The sequence below is a fragment of the Eulemur rufifrons genome, chromosome 10 (genome assembly GCF_041146395.1).
Source record: "Eulemur rufifrons isolate Redbay chromosome 10, OSU_ERuf_1, whole genome shotgun sequence".
Taxonomy (NCBI): Eukaryota; Metazoa; Chordata; class Mammalia; order Primates; family Lemuridae; genus Eulemur; species Eulemur rufifrons.
The window spans coordinates 14,397,435-14,416,925 of NC_090992.1; the positions used below are offsets into that span (position 1 = coordinate 14,397,435).

At 49.8% G+C, this 19,491-nt stretch overlaps 1 protein-coding gene across 1 annotated transcript in view; it reads left to right on the forward strand.

Annotated features, from left to right (window-relative positions):
- The window catches only part of STK10 (serine/threonine kinase 10), a 105,523-nt gene that overhangs the window by 64,861 nt on the left and 21,171 nt on the right, over window positions 1-19,491 (forward strand). Inside the window, exons 8-12 of the mRNA XM_069483857.1 lie at window positions 2,314-2,445; window positions 4,503-5,051; window positions 7,470-7,600; window positions 12,021-12,144; window positions 12,569-12,748. Of these exons, the coding sequence (XP_069339958.1) occupies window positions 2,314-2,445; window positions 4,503-5,051; window positions 7,470-7,600; window positions 12,021-12,144; window positions 12,569-12,748 (1,116 nt within the window). The remainder of the gene's footprint in view (window positions 1-2,313; window positions 2,446-4,502; window positions 5,052-7,469; window positions 7,601-12,020; window positions 12,145-12,568; window positions 12,749-19,491) is intronic.

Here is a 19,491-nt window from a genome sequence, read left to right on the forward strand (position 1 = left end):
TACACATGAGCAAACTGAGGCTCAGAGAGGTTAAGTCACTTGTCTGAGTTGGCTGTGGAGCTGGATTTTAACCCTGAGTGGCTGGGTTCTAGGACCTACAGCCAGCACTCTTGACTGCTACACTACCTTGCGTCTCACGATTAGTAACCGTTATTAAGGCCCCACCCAAGAGTTCTTGAAACCACATCGCAGCCAGAATGACATCTTTACAGGGTAGCGGTTATGATCACGGCTGCACGGTAGCCCTCGGGTGGCTTCTGAGAATAAAGTCTCAGCTGCTCACCTGCATGCAGTGGCCTGTCCTTCCTCTCTTAGCCCTTTTCCTCCCCACCTGCGTCCTACCACCCTGCCCTGCTTGCCGCTCCTCCAGCACTCAATGCTCAGTGCCGTTTCAGGGCCTTTGTTCTTGCTGCTCCGCCTGCCTGGAATGTCTGTGCCCAGACTCTCCCTGGCCGGCCCACCCACGTCCCGCAGGTCTCAGCTGGAGTGTGACCTCCTCAGGGAGGCCCCTCTGACCACAGACCGTACTCTCTACCCTGCTCCGCTGTCCTGTTAACGGCATCTGAAATTACCCTGGTTATCATTTGGCTACATGCCCACCGTCTCCTGCTCAACTGTGAGCCCCCCGGCAGAGACCTGGCCTCACCTGTGCAGCCAGGTGTCAACACCTGCACGTCGCTGGCCTCACTGTGTGGCTGTGGAATGAATCAGTGAGTGAATGGGAAAGTGGGAAAGAAAGGAAAAAAATTAAATTCTTCCAATCTTCATTGGTTTGGACTAACTAGAGAAAATCCGACGGGTTTAGGAAAATCTGAATGATAGGGCTAAGAGAAGTGAGGGTTCTGGCTTTCAGGTGTACAAAGTAAGGTAAACAAATTGAAGAGTGTGGCCTGGTGGCCTCCCACAAATGCACTGTTTTAAATGCGCAGATAAGAGTGATTTGTGGTGAACATGTCAGCTCTGAATGTGTTTTCAAGGTGCTAGAAATTTATTCTTTAATCATGTAAGTACTTCAGCAATCTTGTTGACATTTTTCCTCTGCAGATAAATATTCTAATAATAAAAATGATGAGTTTCATCAGAGCTTTTCTGTAAATTTCAAATGAGCAAATTCCAACTTAATGATGCTCCCGACTCCCAGCCGACATTCCTTTCCCAGAGGCCCCGGTGAGTGTGGCGGACTGAGGAATCCCACGTCCCCGACCACACCCCGGTGCTGGGGACGAGATGTTCGAGGACTGGCTTTACCCAGGACACACACGCTGATTTAACATCGATAAGACCTTCTGCTTTGGTGTTTTGCAAGGTCCATAAAAAAAGCATTTACTTTTAAAGACAGTGACATTTCTGTAAAAGCCTAGAATAGAACATACAACACTCTGCCTCAAAATTTTGAATTTCCTTTCTTAAAACCAAACATATGTCCACCCGAAGACATATACAAGAATGTCCATAGCAGCCTTATGCGTAGTTGCCAAAAATAGGGAACGACCCAGATGTTCAACGGCAGCAAAATGAGTAAACAAGCCGTGGCGTATTCACACAGTGAAACCCTGCACAGGAGTGAAAAGGAAGAATTTACCAAAGCACATGACAACGCAGGTGAATCTCACATGCTACTGGATAAAGGAAGCCAGCACAGAAGGCTGCACACGGTCTCGTTCTGTCTACGTGACCTGGAGGGACAGGCAGAACTGGGCTGTGGACACAGGAGCCCTGGGGACTGGGGCCGCCCGCCGGGGCAGACGGGGCTTTGCAGGGTGACGGGAATGTTCTGTACCTCGAGCTGAGTGGTAGTTACACTGTGTGTGTGTGTGTGTGTGTGTGTATTTACATATGTGCAAAAAGTCATTGTGCGTAACAATTTGTGAACTTTACCATATGAAAGTTATTCCTCCATAAAATGTATATTTTGTAAAACCACCTATTGAAATCTTTTCAAAAGGAAAATAAACAAATAATGTCCTCTCCCGTCAAACAGCGCTCAGATTCCTGCTGTGGGCTAAGCCTTCCCCTGTGCCTCACCTCCTTTAATCCCCATGACCTCCCTGTGGGTTCGACATCACTGTGTCTGGAGGTGAGGAGCCCGCAGCTCAGAGAGGTGAAATGACGTGCTCAGGGGCACACAGCTGGCGAGTGGCAGACCTGGCACTTGCCCTCTTTCCGCCACACACAGGACTTTCTGAGCTGCCTCTGGTCTCCCTCACCGAGATCGTGTTCGCATTTCGCTCAGGGCAGAGGCTGGCCTTCTCTGCCCGGGGTCGGCTCCGCCACGCCGAAGTGGCTCTAATGCAGGTACGTCTCGCCCCGTAGCATCCCTTCGTCAGCAGCATCACCAGTAACAAGGCTCTGCGGGAGTTGGTGGCGGAGGCCAAGGCCGAGGTGATGGAGGAGATCGAAGACGGCCGGGACGAGGGGGAAGAGGAGGACGCCGGGGATGCCGCGGTAAGGCCAGGAGGTGGCAGACGGGGGAGGGACAGGGCCCAGCGGGCCGAGGCTGGTGTGGGAGGGGCAGAAGTCCGCTGCTTCTGCCCCGCTCAGAGCGGACGGCCATGCTTTGGCTGAGGGAAGACCCCGTGGGCCAGCAGGAGGCAGCCAGGTGTGTTGGCTGGATCCTGTGAGCTTTCAAGAGAGACCAAGGATCTAATCTAGATTTTCACATGAAATTTTCCAATTTTTAAAAGTCATTAACTGATTCATTGCTTCCCAGCCTTTTTTCCTGTTGTGGCTCATGTACAAAATGACAGTGTTGTCGGCTCACTTTCATATAAGTAGGTGAGGCTGCGTATGGTCAAGGGCAACAGGCCCGGGCTCCAGCCACCCTGGACCCCATCTGGCTGCCCTAAGTGCCGAGGACACCCATGTCTTGGCACATTTGGAACCCGTTGGCAGCTTCAGCCCTTGCTGGATTTAAATTGGAATTAAAGCTAATTTAAATTTGTCAAAACCATCTGAGCCAAGGAAAACAGATCTGTGGGCTGGATTCTGTCCTGAGCTGCTGCTTTGTGACCCCTGGTCTAACTGGGGAGGCCCCCTCGGGGGGGTGGGGGAGACGGGCAGTCAGATGGTTCAGGTGCCCAATGAAGCGGGGGCTGGACCTGCCCGTCAGGGCACGGAGCTGGCCCACATCCTTGTGCTGTGGACGACACAGCAGCGTTCTCAAGTTTAATTCAGTCCTGGGAGGAGCCTGGGGCTGGTGCGAACCCTCAGCAGGATGAAGAAGAAAAGCCCCAAGGGGTGCAGAGCAAGTGGAATGAGCATCATCCCAGCCATGCACGGGGCCCCTGTTGAGTGCTGGGTGCTCTGCAGCTCTGACAGAGGAACCAAGACTCCATTTTACAGATGGGAAAACTGAGGTCTGTACAGTGAAGTGGCTGGCGGAGCTGATAGGTGGCAAGGCCAGGTGTGGGCAGGGCAGGGAGTCGGAGAACCTCAGTGGGGCCTGGCTGCAGGAGGAAGCAGAAAGTACTCACGCCTGGCCTCGTTCACAGGCCGGAGGCTGGTGTTTGTCCTAAGAGCAGTGGGAGCCATGGGGGTTTCAGGCAGGGGCCAGGTATTAATATGGAGGTGACAGAATCAGGTCTGAATTTTTGAGCCATCACTCTGTGTGTTGACCAGAAGGTAGATTGGAGTTGCTTCCACTAGCTGCCATATCTAAAGTCAAAAGTGGCTGGCAGGACCCAAAAGAATGCTTATAGTGTCATTCCATTAATATTAGGTTTATAAACAGGCAACACTCACCTATAGCGTTTAGAGATCACAGGACAGAGGCTGTGTCAAGGGGAGGGAGAGAATTCCCGCTGGGAAGGATGGGGGGTGGGCCTCTAGGCATGGCAGTGTCCCCTCCTGACCTGGAAGGTGGCTGCAGGGGCACTCACTGTGTTCATCGAGCTGGCATTTAGGTTTTATCCACAGAAACTGGTGTTCTGGTTCACCATAGCAATGTTTCCAGTACTTTCCACCCCACAAAAACTCCAAAAAACAGAAACAGAACTTAAAACTTAGTGGCTGCAAGACTGAGTCCAGCCCCTAGAAAGGTTTGCTTTGGCTTTTATATGGTTTTTTAAAATTTTGAGTTAATTCCCATCTAAAGTCAAGAGATGTCCTGTAAAAATCCAGATTTCCAACTTGTCTTGAAAAATTGGAAGGTCGGGCCCTGGGAGGTGGGGTGCACATTGTCACAACTGGCGGGAACAGAGTAGCCACCCACCCCTCCATGGGGCATGAGCTGTCTGGCCACAATTGCCTCACTCCTTGGAGGAGTAACAGCTATTAAGTCGAGCTAAGATTAGGGACAGGGGAGTCCTACTCCTCAGAATACGTAGCAGCTTTATCCCTGGTTGGGCGGTAGGGAGTAGTGCCAACGGGCACTTGGAGGGATGCCTGCTCTATGCCCGGGCCCTGGCCACTTGCCTGGGGGGCGTCCGACTTTTTAACCCCCCTGCATCTCTCTCTTGCCTTGGACACACAGCAGCGTGGCTTCACTGTCTTTTTTCCCCTAGCCCCTGGGGAACCACGCTCAGGACTCTTCCGAAGTGAACCAGCCGGACCTCAATGCCAACGAGCCTCTCAAGAAGTCATCTTCCACCCCGCTGCCACCCAGCCAGCCTCAGGACAGTGTGAATGGGCCCAGCAGCCAGCCCTCAGGGGATGAATCCCTCCAAACCGCCTGCCCCCCAGATGTGGCCCCTGGACAGGAGAACGGCCTCGCAGTGCCCGTGCCGCTCCGCAGGTCCCGACCGGTGTCCATGGATGCCAGAATTCAGGTAGCTGAGGAGAAGCAAGTCGCTGACCAGGGTGGGGACCTCAGTCCCGCCGCCAACAGGTCCCAAAAGGCCAGCCAGAGCCGGCCCAACAGCAGTGCCCTAGAGACGCTGGGCAGCGAGAAGGTGGCCAACGGCAGCCTGGAGCCCCCGGCCCAGGCAGCAGGGGGCCCATCCAAGAGGAACTCGGACTGCGGAAGCCTCTCCACCTCTGAGAGCATGGACTACGGCACCTCCCTGTCTGCTGACCTGTCCCTGAACAGGGAGTCAGGCTCGCTGTCCATCAAGGTAATGCCACCTCTCCTGCCGCAGGCTTGGAGCAGGAGAGTCGCAGGATGTTCTGCTGCTCCACGTTGATTTGCAAAAGTGTTTAGTGGCTGCCTCCCATTTTAAGGGGTTCACAAGGATGGCTGTTTCCTTAAGGAGCTTTCAGTTTGATCCATAGTTTAGTCTCTAAAATATCTGAGATCAGTATGGGATTTAGGAACATCAAGCAGTTGGTTTGGGCTTAAATTTCAAAGTTTGGTTAAAGGCCCTGGTAAGATTTGAGTGAGAGAGTTCTGGATGTGAAAGTGCTGTCATTTGGGGCTTAGCCCTGTGATCCAAGAAAGGGGCTCCAGGCTCTCTTCTCTGGCTGGGGTGGGGGTGGCTATGAATGACAATAGCCACTGTGCCTGAGAACTCTGCACGAGGCAAACACCGTGCAAAGTGCTTTAAAAAGAACAGAGGGGCTTCTGCATCCTCCCAAGTTAGCAGATGAGCAAATGGGGCTAGCCCAGGCCCCAGTGGTAGGAGTGGGGAGGTGATCAGACCCCAGGCCCTGGGCTCTGAGCTTTCCCGGTAGGAGCCATGGCCTCCTCCCCAGGCAGCTGGAAGGGCTGACTCCTTTTCCTGCCCACTCCAATAAATTCCAAGGTGCTATGAAACTCACCATTGGTCTCCTGACTCGCCAGCCAAGTTTGATTTTTAAGGAAGATACTGGTTTTTTTTTTTTTTTTTTTTTTTTCTCCCCAACATTTTACTTGGTGAGAAATGTAGTCAAGACTCAAACACCTTTGCTAAACAAATGGGAGTGAGGGAAGGAGAGGCAGCTGCCAGCCCAGCGACGAGCCTCAGGAACTGAAAGAAAGAGCAAGTCTAGCAGGTCACCAGGACAAGCGCAGACAACAGCTTTTACGTATGAGCATCATCTTCCTTAGGACGGGTGTCCTGTCCCTTCTCTTCCTAAAAAGACACTAAGCATTTAAAACAACAACAAAAAAAGGTGGGGTTTTGTTTTTTTAGGTAAGGCTGACCCACCTAGAGCAGGGTCTCCCCACCTCTTCTCAAGGGTGGTGAGAACATTCCTGGTTGACTGCAGTGAATCAGGGAACACAGGCTGTTATGACGAGAGTCCCTGGCTGCATCAGTGTCCCGGCATGACCAGGATCCCGTCACTTCAGGCCTGGAGGCTCCGTAACCAGGAGCAGTTCTTACTGCAGGGCTGTGGCCTTGGGCTTCCTTTCTTCCCTCCACTCTTGCCCCTGCCAGCCTGCCCTTGTCACCGCCAGCTGACCCACCTTGCATAGGGCCCTATACCGGGCAGCCAGACAGCAGAGAGGTGAGAGTCGGTGTAGTGGTTCCACGCTGATGCTGTCCAGAGCGCCTGGGCGACGTGCCACGGCGGAACCTGCAGGAGCGAGGAGCCAGCCGCAGGGAGCAAGAACTGCCTGTGGGACTCCGCTCAGTGGGAATGGGGCTGAGCACAGACTCTGAGGGCTCAGAGACCTACTCCCGAAGCAACCTGGCTTAGTCACTTCTCTCCCGGGGGCTGGAGGGCCTAGAGGTCCGTGTTGGAAAGGCAGGGCTGGTCTGCCCCAGGAATGGCCTTTGAAACCAGTCAAGAGGCTGGAGCAGTGGGCAGAGGGGGCAGCCATGAGGACACAGTGCAGCCCCCAGGCCCTCATCCAAATCGGAGCTGAGAGCTTCCCAAGGTTTCCATAAGTTAAAACACCGTGACACCTCCAGGAGTCTAGGCAGCAGACTGTGCGATTATTCCCAGTGGAAGATAACGATTCTGAATACTTTCATGGCAGCTCCCGATGGGTGGGGCTGCCAGTGGCGTTCAGCCCAGGTCAGGTTGGGCTGCCAAGTCAGTTCCGAAAACAGCCTTTATTTTTGGGGGGCTCCTTTGGATTTTGGCACTGTGGACGAGGGATGTGTGTAGTCTGCAGTAATGGCCATCGGAAATAATACCACGCATGGGCCGCGAGCAGTGAGCAGGCGCTGCCCTGCCCTCCCCACACGCTCTCTCACGGATTCCACAGCCGCCCTGGAGGCGAGTGCTGTTGTTACCCTCCTCTGACAGTTGAGGAAGCTGAGGCTCAGACAGGCAAGAGGCTTGTCCAGAGGCAGTAAGTGGTAGACTGAGGATCAGAGCCCGCTCTTTCCAGCCACGTGCCATGTGTGCGAGAGTGCTGACAGCGAGGTGGCTCGAGGCCTCTCTGTGCAGTGTCTGAAGGCTGAGGCCAGGAAAGGGCCAGGGGGTGCTCTCAGACACTGGAGCCCCAAAGTTGAGAGGTGGAGGCAAGAGGGACAGTGGACAGCCACATCCTCCCTGGGTGGGGCCGGGCTGTGGGTCAGCGGAGCCGTGGGCGTCACCCCTTGTGTCAGCCAGGGACCCTTAGCTGAAATGCTGAGCTTTGCTTTATGGTTTTCCCTGGCCAGGACTCAAGGCTGCACAATAAAACCCTGAAGCGGACTCGCAAATTTGTGGTGGATGGCGTGGAGGTGAGCATCACCACCTCCAAGATCATCAGCGAGGATGAGAAGAAGGATGAGGAGATGAGATTTCTCAGGCAAGCCTGGGGGGCCACCAGTGGCGGTGACAGGGTGGGGGTGCAATCAGAGGGATGGGCATTGGTCATTTTGGTGAGAGGGCTATCTGTCCACAGCGTGAAGTAGGGGAAACAGGGAGACAGAGGAAACTGGCTTTGCCTGGGATCCTGCACTCCCTCATCCATCCACCCAGCCACCCATCTTTCCATCCACCCATCTGTCTACGTATCTATCTATCCACCCAACCGTCCACTCAGTCATCCACACAATCATTTATCTATCCTTCCATCTACTCACCCATCCACCTACCCATTCATCTACCCATCCACCCAATCACCCATTCATCTATCCACCCTTCCATTCATTTATTTACCCATCCATCCATCTACCCTACTTATCTACCTATCCATCTATCCACCCAATCATCCACTCAGTCATCCATATATCCATCCATCCATCTACATACCCACTCATCCATTCATCCTTCCATCCATCCACCCATCCATTCATCTATCTACCCATCCACTCATCCATCCATCCATCTAGCCATCCACCTACCTATCCACCCATCCACCAATCCATCCATCCTTCCATCCATCCATCCACTCATCCACCCATCCATTCATCCATTCATCCATCCACCCATCCATCCATCCACCCATCCATCCATCCATCCATCCATTCATCTACCCATTCCCCCCTCCACCCAGCCATCCATCCACCCATGTATCCACCAACCCACCACGTTGGGGATAGGTGGTGACCCAGACAGATGAGGCTGTTACTCTTGTGGAAATTATTCCCAATAGGCCAACACAGAACACAAGAGATGATCCCTGATTGTGGGACACACTGTGAAGGAGTAACAGGTGCTATGATGGTGGGCACCTGGGCTGGGGGAGGCTGCTCCGAGGAAAGCCCCTGAGCCAAGCCCGGGGGGTGAGAGCAGCAGGCAGTGCTCGGAGCTGGGGCAGCACAGAGGGAACTGCAATTGCCGAGGCCCTGAGGAGTGACTGCTCAGCTTGTTTAAGGGACCAGTGCAGGGAGACACGGACACCTCGTCAGGACAGCCTGGCTGTGGGCTCAGGCTGAGGCAGTAGCTGGAAAGAGGGACAAAGTGGTCAGATTCAACGTACGGTTTGGAGGCAAACCCAGTGAGCAAGTGGACAGGGGAGGAGGGCTGAGAGAGACTATTTGCCGAGACCCATCCCTGTACTTTTCAATTGTTCAGTCCCCCTTACAGCCCTCTTTACCTTTTGTAAATGAGGACACAGTGTTTCTAGACAGGCAAGTTACTTTCCCTGGGTCTCCCAGTTGGGAAGGGTAGAGCTGAGACTCCAGCTAGGTCTGAGAATTCCCCCGGGTTTCACTGGACCTTGTAGCTTCCTGGGGGCTGCTGGTGGGGTGGGGGGGCTTAGCAGTTAGGGAGCCCTCGGAGCCACAGAGCTCCCTCGGGGCCAAGCCTTTGCAGGGTAAATTCATTATTGGTTGGGAAAAAATTTCTAGAACATGAAGCACATTCCTATTTTTTAAAAACATAAACATCCCAAAGCCAAACAGAAGCAGTTTTGGATGTCCTGGGGTACTGATTTCCTCTAGGAGCCAGGGGAGGGAGAGGCAGCCTTTTCATTAGTTAGTGGTGTATCTGCACACACACGCGGACACACACGCGCATGCGCACACACACTGGTGTAATCTGTGCAGGTTGGCGAGTCTGAGGGAGTGGTTGCTCTTGGCTGATGGCGCCACCTTCTGTTTTAATGGTCACCTGGGAGGTATCCTGGACTCTTCGAGCTTCACCCTAAAGGGCTGAGTTTCCATCACCTCCCCTCTGGGCAGTTCAGGTTCCTGGGGTTGAAATTCCAGGTTTGCCACACCCCATCGAGAAGCAATGCCCTCTGGCCCTGGCACGGGCCACCGTCCTGCTAAGCAGAGCCGCTGTGTGTGGCTAGGGTTCAAAGGTGAGACTTCAAGGAGGGGCAGAAGAGAGCTCGTGACGAACCAGGCTGTTCTCGTTTGCCTGTCTTCGCAGGGCTGGCTGTCCTGTGACCCAGGCCGCGCCGCCAGACTGCGGGAGCATGGAAGCCCCGCTCATTCCCCGGCAGGGCCGTGTCCCCGGTTACACCTGTGTCCTGGCATTTCCGGAGAACTGAGTCACACCTAGGCTTTTGAGCCACGTGACTTGAGTTTTTATCAGTCTCCACCCTTGAGTCTTGGTCAGAGTTCCTCCTGTTCTTCCCTGAGATTGCTCGTGCCGTTCTTGCTTCTTGTGCCACCGGCCTGTCTCTGTGCTTGCCTGCCCCCGTGCGTCAGAGTGGGGCTGCCCGCCCTCTTTCTGTGTCCTTTGGCTTTTGTCAGCTGTTCTGTAAGCCTTAGTTTCTCTTCAGTCAGGGTTTCTATTTCTTTGTTAACACTCTCAAAAGTTGCCTCCTACCTTTTCACTTTCCAGAAAAGCAGAGGCTCAGATAGAAGCTTCCATGTGTGGCTGTAGAAAGCATTTCTGGCTTTTCCAGACACCCTGGTAGCCATTGCCTCTTCTTCCTCCTTGTAATTCAAGCACTTGCCACTCACGTGGCATTTGTCACGTGCCAGGCGGGCACTTTACATGCATCATCTCATGTATCCCTCAAAGAACCCGAGAGGTAAAGATTGTTGGCCGCATTTTGCAGATGAGGGAGTGAGGCCCAGAAAGATGGGGTGACTGCCCTAGAGGACACCAGGCTGGAAGGCGACACAGCTAAGATTCGGACAAGGTCCCTCTGACCCCAGAGGATGTGCTCGGCCGCTCTGCACTGCCAGCCTGTCCTTGTCTCCTGTTGGCAGCAGTTCCACAAGCAGTTAGAGCCCCGCAGAGCCGTGAGGGAGGCCCCTGGGGTCAGAGTGAGGCTGCATGGTGGGAATTGCCGTGGTGTGACACGGGCCTCATGGACCCCAACTCTGAGAGGCTGCCGGGGAGCCTCCCCCCACCCCCGATTCACAGCCAGAAGGCCCAAGTTTTTTCTGTAGCATTTTAGTTTTTTTTCTTTCTTTTTTTCTGATTACACAAATGATACATAATCAGTTTTTAACGGACTTGCCCAGGGAGAAACATGGCTAACACTTTTATCCCACCAGTTTTTTTTCTGTGAGGACAAACATATACACACTGACAATAGATATGTTACAAAATTAAGGGATACCATGTAGTTTAGGTCAAATTTTTATTGTATTTTTTTAATGGGTAATACAGGTTGAGCATCGCAAATTTGAAAATCCACAATGTGAAATGTTCCATAATCTGCAGTTTTGTGCACGCTGAGATGATGCTCAAAGGAAATGCTCATTGGAACATTTTGGGCTTCGGATTTTCAGATTTGGGATGCTCAACTGGTAAGTATAAGGCAAATATTCCAAATTCCAAAACATTTCTGGTACCAAGCATTTTGGATAAGGATACCTATATAATGTCATGGTTCAAAATTAAAAAAAAAAAAAAGTTAAACAGTGAAAAATCTCCCTCCCTTACTTTTCTGCCAGAATCCATTTTTCCTCCTTGTATTGATATTTTATGGTATAATCCTTCCAGAAATACTCAGTGTTTGAGCAGGAAAGTAAACACATACATACACATGTGCACAGACATATATTGTTGTCTTTTTTTTTTTCCACCCAGATGATAGGTAGCATAATAGGCCCATTCTTTAACATCTTGCTTAGAGATCATTCCAAATCTGTTCATAAAGAATTGTTATTTTAAATAGATGCTTTCCCAAGTAATCAACTATTTTCTAAAACTCGATTTTTAATGGTTGTATAGAATTCCATCATATGGATATATTTTGGTGTAATGAGACCTATCATGGTGAATATTTCTTTCCAATTTTGTACTATTATGTTAGAAATAGCATTGTTATGAATATCCTTATTCAATGGTAATATGCATCTATAAATATTTCTTTGGAATCAATATCAGAAATGGAACTACTATGTCAAAAGGCATAAACTTAAACTTACTGCCAAATTATCTTCTGGAAATGTACCAATTTATACCTATCAGCAGTATATGTATAAATGTACATTTATACATTAGTATAAAATGAAAGTATCAATTTCTCCCATACTCCAGCCTATTTAGTTAATGGAAATATTATTTCCTTTTAATTTACATTTCATATCCACATAGGTAAATTTTAAAATTTCTTTTTGTCTTTTGTTTCATGTCTGTTCATGTTCTGTTCCACTTTTTTGGTTAAGATATTGCTCCTCTTTTATCAGTTTAGTAAGATCATTAAGGTTTTGACTGTCAATAAACGTCAAATGAAGCCCGAGTTCTATTCATGCCTCTGCCCAAGACTTGTGTGATTTTCTGCTGTGATCCAACCTTCCACGTCCCAAACTGAGTATTGTGATCTCTGAGGCCACTTTCTCACTGTGAAATATCTGTATCCTTTAACCCATCAGGCGCCAGGAGCTCCGAGAGCTTCGGCTGCTGCAGAAGGAAGAGCACCGACACCAGACCCAGCTGAGCAACAAGCACGAGCTGCAGCTGGAGCAGATGCACAAACGCTTTGAACAAGAAATCAACGTGAGTCTGAGCGAAGATGGCTTGCCTCCATGCTTTCTTTAAATGGACATCGCAGAGTGGGAATGATTGGGCAGTGGAGGGTAATGCACAGTTGCCCAGTTCCTGTGCTTTCCAGATGTTATTAGACAGCAGCTTATAAACACAGAATTGCATGAAGGCCACAGTGATCTTCTGAGTCACACAGCAGGATCTCCAGAAGGGAAATAACCTTTGTTGAACACCATATAAAACCCTGCAAGGTCAATGGTCTAGTCTCCCTTCTGCAGGTGAGGAAATGGAGACTCAGAGAAGTTAAGTGACTTGCCCCAGGCCACACAGCAAAGAGGAGGTAGACCTGGTCTGAGCACAAGCTCCGAGCTCTCCCCATCTCCCTCCGAGATATAAAATGACTTTCCTGAATTTCTTGGATTTCTGCTCCTTTCAGGCCAAGAAGAAGTTCTTTGACACGGAGTTAGAGAACCTGGAGCGTCAGCAAAAGCAGCAAGTGGAGAAGATGGAGCAAGACCATGCCGTGCGCCGTCGGGAGGAGTCCAAGCGGATCCGCCTGGAGCAGGAGCGGGACTACGCCCGGTTCCAAGAGCAGCTCAAGCTCATGAAGAAGGAGGTAGATATGTGCTGGGCGGGGCAGGCTGTGTAGGAGTCTTAGCACCCTCTTGGTTGCCAGTGATCGAAATCCCAGCACAGCCTCACCTCGGCAACACGGGGGTGCACCCGAAAGCCTCAGGTCCAGCCGTGTCTGCACGGTTAGGAGCCGCTTCTCTGTCTCCGGGGCTCTGCTTTCCTCTGTGTTGGCGGCTCATGATGGCTGTCACCATGTGGCCTCGGCAGCTTCCCTCACACCCTCCCAGCCTAGCAGCCCGGCTGAAGGAGAGCAGGAAGAAGGATCTGAGATGCTGTCACCAGAGGAGGGAGTGGGTGCTGGGTGGGCAAACACAACACGTCCCTCTCTTTCCCCTCCTCCCCGCAGTTGGAGGGGGAGGAGGAGGTAGCAAGAAGGTAGAAGGTCCTGAGACAAGGAGAGGGAGCCTTTGTTTCCCTGCAGGCCATTTCCCGGCCTGCCCTGGAGAAGGGCATCTGGATCTCCAAGAACAGCCTGCACCTCCCCCTGTGGAGTGACGCCAGGAGGCTGGGACATTCTTTCCTAAACAGGAAGGAAGGAGATGAGCAGGTGGAAGCCCCCAGGACAGGAGCACCAATCCAGGCTGTCCCAGTCTCCAGCTGAGTGTGCTGAGCAGTGAGTGAGCGGCCTCGGAGGGTGCTCCACGTGCTGGGGGCCCTCAGAGCCCAGGTCCAGACTTCACCGTCGTGGGCGTGACATTTGCTGTACCCAGGGGCCTCAGCTGCTGCCTGTGGGAGCCAGGTCCAGTGGCCAGCTGGGCACAGCTGGGATGCCGTGGGACCAGTGAGGCACTCACCTCGGACACTGCCTTTAAAGGGCACCAGAAAACTCAGGAATCGAGACAAAAAATATTCTCATATAATATTGTAAAATAAAAATGATGCAGAAACTTCATGATGAGCAGGTATCAGCGATTAGAATAAAGACAGGATCTGACAGGGCTGGGATTAGGGTGGGGCTGGGTCCTGCAAGTGCAGAGCTGGGTCCTGTCTTTGTTTAAAGTTTGATATTTTATTTGTGATTTTTTTTTTTGCAAGAATTTCTATTTTTTTTTAAATGTTACTTAATTACTGAGTTTTTGGCATCCCCTTAAATTTTGTGCCCGAGTTGAATGTCTCACTTGCCTCACCACCCTTGTCCTGACCCACCTCACAGAGAAGGGGGCTGGGGATATGTCAGGGACACAGGGAAGCGACACTAAGCATGTCCCAGCTCCTGTGCAGGGAGCACCAGCGTGGGAAGCAAGCCAGGCCTGGTTTCGAGTCTTGGCTCTGTGGCTCGCTAGCTGTGTTTGGCTTTGGACAAGCCATTTCCCTGAGTCCCAGTTGCCGTCTGTCAAAATGAGTTATTCCGCAGCGGTTTTTACCGAGTACTCATATGTGTGGTGGCACTGTGCCGGATGCCAGGGATACGGCAATGATCAAAATAGACAGGGTCCTTCAAGGAACTGTTAATCTCCAGAGAAACAAAAGCCAAGTACACTATCAAATAAATAAAACAGTTGCCGCCGTGCTTTGGAAGCAAATAGGTTGGTTAACTGGAGAAGATCTGGAGAGATGTGCTTTAGAGTGGTCTGGGGAGGCCTCTCAGCACATGGCATTTAAGCTGAGACCAGAAGGGTGCTGCGAGGCAGAAGAACATTCCAGGAGCATGTGCAAAGGCCCTGAGGTATGGGCAAGAGCTTGGAGTGGAGCGTTCCAGGAACTGCAGAATGATCAGTGTGGCGCTTAGGAAGGATGCGGGAGCTCAGGAAACGAAGGTGTGCAGAGGCCGCATCATTAGGGTGGTGGGCAGAGGCAGGACTTTGCGGTTTTATTAACTGCTGTTAACATCCATTTCTCACATAGATGTTTTGAGCATTAAACGAGAAGTACATTAAGTGTTAGACCCGAGTGTCTGTCCCAGAATAAGTGCCCGGTAGATGCCTGTTCCCTCCTTTGCTCTGGGCCTATCACGTGTGTGCGTGGGTGTGGCAGGAACTGTACGGGCGGAAAGAGAGCGGGCCACAGAGGAGGGCCTGGCACAGGAGAGGGGCGATGGGAAGCCCCAGAGCTCCTCACCCTTTCCCAGAACCGACCCTTAACAACGTTGGGCTTTCTCATGAGCAGGAAGGTGCGACAGCGTGTCCTTGAACTCTTGACCTGGCGTGGGATCTGGTACTCGGGGTTCTGCTCACACTCAGTTTAAAAATGTTTTCTTATCTGGGTGTTTTTCTTTAAAAAGTTTTCATGGAAAGAAAAAGCTTGACTGCTCTTTTGGCTTATTTCATTTCATTTCATTTGACTTTATTTTATTTTATTTTTTATTTTGGCTTTTTGAGGAGGATGTGGCTCGAGCCATTTAGTAAGATTCCCAATACTGTTCACCCCTGTAGGAAAATTTGCCTGCCTTGATTCTGTGACTCGCCCCTGTCCCTGAGAGCTGCTATCTTTAACATCTCTCATGGCGGCCTTGGGCTAAGTGTAAGCTGGCATTTACTTTTGGTGCCCGGAGCTATTTGGGGGCTTTGTTACTTAATTAATTAAACATGTATATTTTAGAGCTCCTAGTATTTGCCAGCCCGTGTTAGGCGGTGATGAGCAAACCACACACAGCCCGTCATCAGAGGTAGGGCAGTCGTGGGAGACCGTCAGTGTGGAAAGTCAGACGACTGTGAGGAGCTCGAGAGCACGCTGCGTATGTCTCAGAGGGAGCACAGGAGGAGGATGGTCTCTTCATCGTGTGAAGGGAGAAGCAAGTTGGGCTTTGCCCTTCTTTCTGGACGGCATCGTGGTGGAAGGGTTGTGTGGAGTTTGGAGTCAGAAAGACCTGGGGACCGGGCGAGGTGGCTCACACCTGTAATCCTAGCACTCTGGGAGGCCGAGGCGGGAGGATCGTTTGAGCTCAGGAGTTCGAGACCAGCCTGAGCAAGAGTGAGACCCCATCTCTACTAAAAATAGAAAGAAATTAGCTGGACAACTAAAAATATATAGAAAAAATTAGCCGGGCATGGTGGCACATGCCTGTAGTCCCAGCTACCCAGGAGGCTGAGGCAGGAGGATTGCTTGAGCCCAGGAGTTTGAGGTTGCTGTGAGCTAGGCTGACGCCATGGCACTCTAGCCCGGGTGACAGAGTGAGACTCTGTCTCAAAAAAAAAAAAAAAAAAGAAAGACCTGGGTTTGAGTCCTGAACTTAGGCAAGCTACTCAAAGTCCCTGAGCCTCTGTCTCCTCTGTAAAAGCAAGTCAACACAGGACGGGCCTCAGGAGGTGGCAGAATGCAGGCAGAGCCCCTTGCCCACGGCAAGCGCTTAGTGCGTGATACAGCACTCTCTGTTGCTCTTGTTCTCATCCATTGTTATTGTCAGTTTCCAAAGTCGAGTCTAGAGATTCCACCTCGCAGGAGGCCAGTGAGGGGCTTTGCTTTGTGGTACCCCAGTGTCCCATGATCCCATTGTCCTGCCACTGCCTGTCTGCTCCACACTTCCAAGACCTCCTTCTCTGATCCCAAAGGTCACCTCTGTGAGGGCTGCAAGATGTTGGGTGAGGCCCAAGTAGGAATGGGAGGCCCGGCCCATGAAGCAGCAGGGGGGAAGGACAAAGCTGGGAAAGGGATGCGGCCTGAGACCGGCAGCCTCTGACCCACCCACAGATGCATCAGCCAGCCCAGCGCCGCAGCAGGGTAATCCCCACCTGGTGCTGGAGAGGAAGACCATGCACGGACTGGGGGGGCTCTTCCTTTCACCAGCTCAGAGCAAGGAAGAGTTCACCCCGTGCGTTTCCCTGCAATCCATTCAGCGTGAGAGAGCATGTCATAATTTGAATTCAGGCATGGAAAACACACACAAATTAAGAGAATAAAATTTGAGAAGCCTCATGGGACCTTTTTCAGGACTAGAGCAATTGGTATGGAACATTTAATCATGCTAATACCTTGTTTCACTAAGGAGGTATGCATATAGGAAAAATCATTGTTAGCAAGGTGGTTAAACATGGACATACTTATTTTTCATTGTCAGTTTTAAGTAATTAAATCTAGTCATGAGTGTACATGTGTGCATGCATATATTAATCGTGTGTACCTAATGTAGATACGTGCTCACAATTCTGTAAGAATGGAATTTATGGTCTGCAGCTCAGTGCCCTTTACTACCCTGAGAAACTTGCTTGACAACTGTAACTTCTTGGGTTGCCTAAATCTGAAAACAAACCTAACCAGTCTTGAAGGAAGTCTTTCCAGAACTCTGTTTCCTTGCCTTTCCAGGCAAACTCATTAAACAGAATTTAGCTGTTTCTTAAACAGTTTGGATCTCCGTAACAGCACAGAATTGTATCCCTGGAAGGATCCTTAAGGAAATTTTCATTAAAAGCCAGATCATTTCTCCTGATGAGAAAACGAGGAACCTCCAGCAAGTTCAGTGGCCTTTCTGCAGACAGTGGCTGGACTGGAATGCAGCCCCTCGGACATCAGTAGCAGCAGGTCCCCTGGCCCTGCCTCTCTCTCGAGATCCCAGCTGGAGAGCAGAGCTGAGCAGGGCTGGTGCATCAGTGTCCTCAGGGGTGACTGACGTGGGAAGTCTTGTGCCCCTTTGCCTTGTGGCCACGCACGATCCTACTTTTATTGTTCTTGTGCCTCCTTCCTCCATTGTCAGTGGCGTAACATTTCTTCGTGTTTTCAGTGCCTTTCGCAGAAACCCTTTTCTAAACTGCTTCTAATCTTCTGTCCTGGAAAACCAAATAATCAAGCTTGTAAAAGCACCGTTCTAAGCTCAGGAGGCCTTTAAATAGTATGATGCCCCAAATGGTGCTGTCGAAAGGCATTTTGGCAGACACCCCAGACAGATGCTGAGCTAGGTTATATGCCATATCCAAGGCAGCCCTTTGATGTGGAAACAGAAGTGGCACAAACGAGATCTTTGAGATATTTTATTAGGACTTCTATCTAAGACAGTGATTCTCACCCAGGGACTATTTTGTCCCCCAGGGGCCGTTTGGCAATATCTAGACGCATTTGTGGTTATCACCACTGGGAGGGTGGGGGAGAGATGCTCCTGGCATCTCGGGGGCAGAGGCCAGGGATACTGCTCACACCCTGTAATGCACCAGACAGCCCCCATAACAAAGACTCACTAGCTCCCAAAGTTAATAATGCTGAAGTTGAGAAACTGTAATCTAAGACCATTGAAGCCAAAGAACACAGGAACAGGATTCAGATTACAAATCTAAGACCGTGAAAAAAAACCCCAAGAACTGAAAGAATAGACAGTGAAGAATAGTTGGTGGGATTTTGGGGTCAGATGATAAGTGCATGTTTAACTTTATGAGAGACTGCTAAACTTTTCCAAAAAGTGCTGTGTCATTTTACACCACGACAATGTGTGAGAGTTCCAGTTGCTCCATGTCCTCACCAACGCTTGGTATTGTCAATTTCATTTTTTTATTTTAGCCATTTTGACAGATGTGGAGTGATGATATCTCATTATAGTTCTTAATTTGCTCCTCACTTATGATTAATGGTACTGAATACCTTTCCATGTGTTTATTTGCTACCCATATGTCTTTTTGGTGAAATATCTGTTTGGATCTTTTGTTCATTTATTTAAGTGGGTGATTTGTTTTCTTATTACCGAATTTTAACAGTTCTTTATATATTGTGAATACAAGTACTTTGTCAAATATGTATTTTACAAATATTTACTCCCAGTCTGTGGCTTGTCTTTAATTTTCCTCAGTGTCATGCCTAGAGCAGAAGTATTTAATTTTTGGTGAAGTCCATTTTTATTATTTTCTCTTTTCAGAATTGTGCTTTCAGTGGCATATCTAGGAAATCTTTGCCTAACCTAAGGTCACATGTTTCCTTTTAGAACTTTTACAATTTTAGGTTTTACATTTAGCCATATAATCCATTCTGGGTTAATTTTTATGTAAAATGTGAGGTACGGGTGAGGTTTACTACTCTTATTGCTATAGTTACCATTATTATTGCCTAGGAATATCCAGTTATTCCAGCACCATTTGTTGAAAAAGTCCTTTCTTCACTGAATTGCCTTTCCACCTTTGTGAAAGATCAGTTGACCACATATATGTGGGTCTATTTCATTGGTCTGTCTTTCAGCAATGCTACAGTGTCTTGGTAACTATAGCTTCGCAGTAAGTCTTGAAGTGCGGTAGTGTGAGTCCTCCAGTTTGCCCTTATTTTTCAGTTGCTGTGGCCATTCCAGTTCCTCTGCCTTTCTGTATAAATCTTAGAATCAACTTGTTGACATCTCTGAAAACGCCTGCTGGGATTTTGATTGGGATTGAGTTGTATCCATAGATCAGTTTGAGGAGACTGGATGTCTCTTCTCTTCTTCCGCCTCCTCCTCCTCCTCTTCCTCCTCTGTCCCTCCGTCTTTGCTGTCAATCTGACTAATGGTTTATACTTTTATTGACCCTTTCAAAGAACCTGCTTTTCCTTGCATTGATTTTTCTCTATTTTCTATTTTCAATATTCTTTTTATTTTTTTTTTTTATTTTTTTTATTTTGGCCCAATCAAGTTGACAATTTTCAATATTCTTGATTTCTGTTTTTATATTAGGTTTGGGTTTAAATTGCTCTTCTTTTTATTGTTTCTCAATGTGGAAGCTTTAGATCATTGATTTGAAACTGTTCTTTTTTATTCTAAGCACTTAATACTATAAATTTCCCTCCAAGCACTGCCTTAGCTTCATCCCAAATATTTTCATATGTTGTGTTTTCATTTTTGTTCAA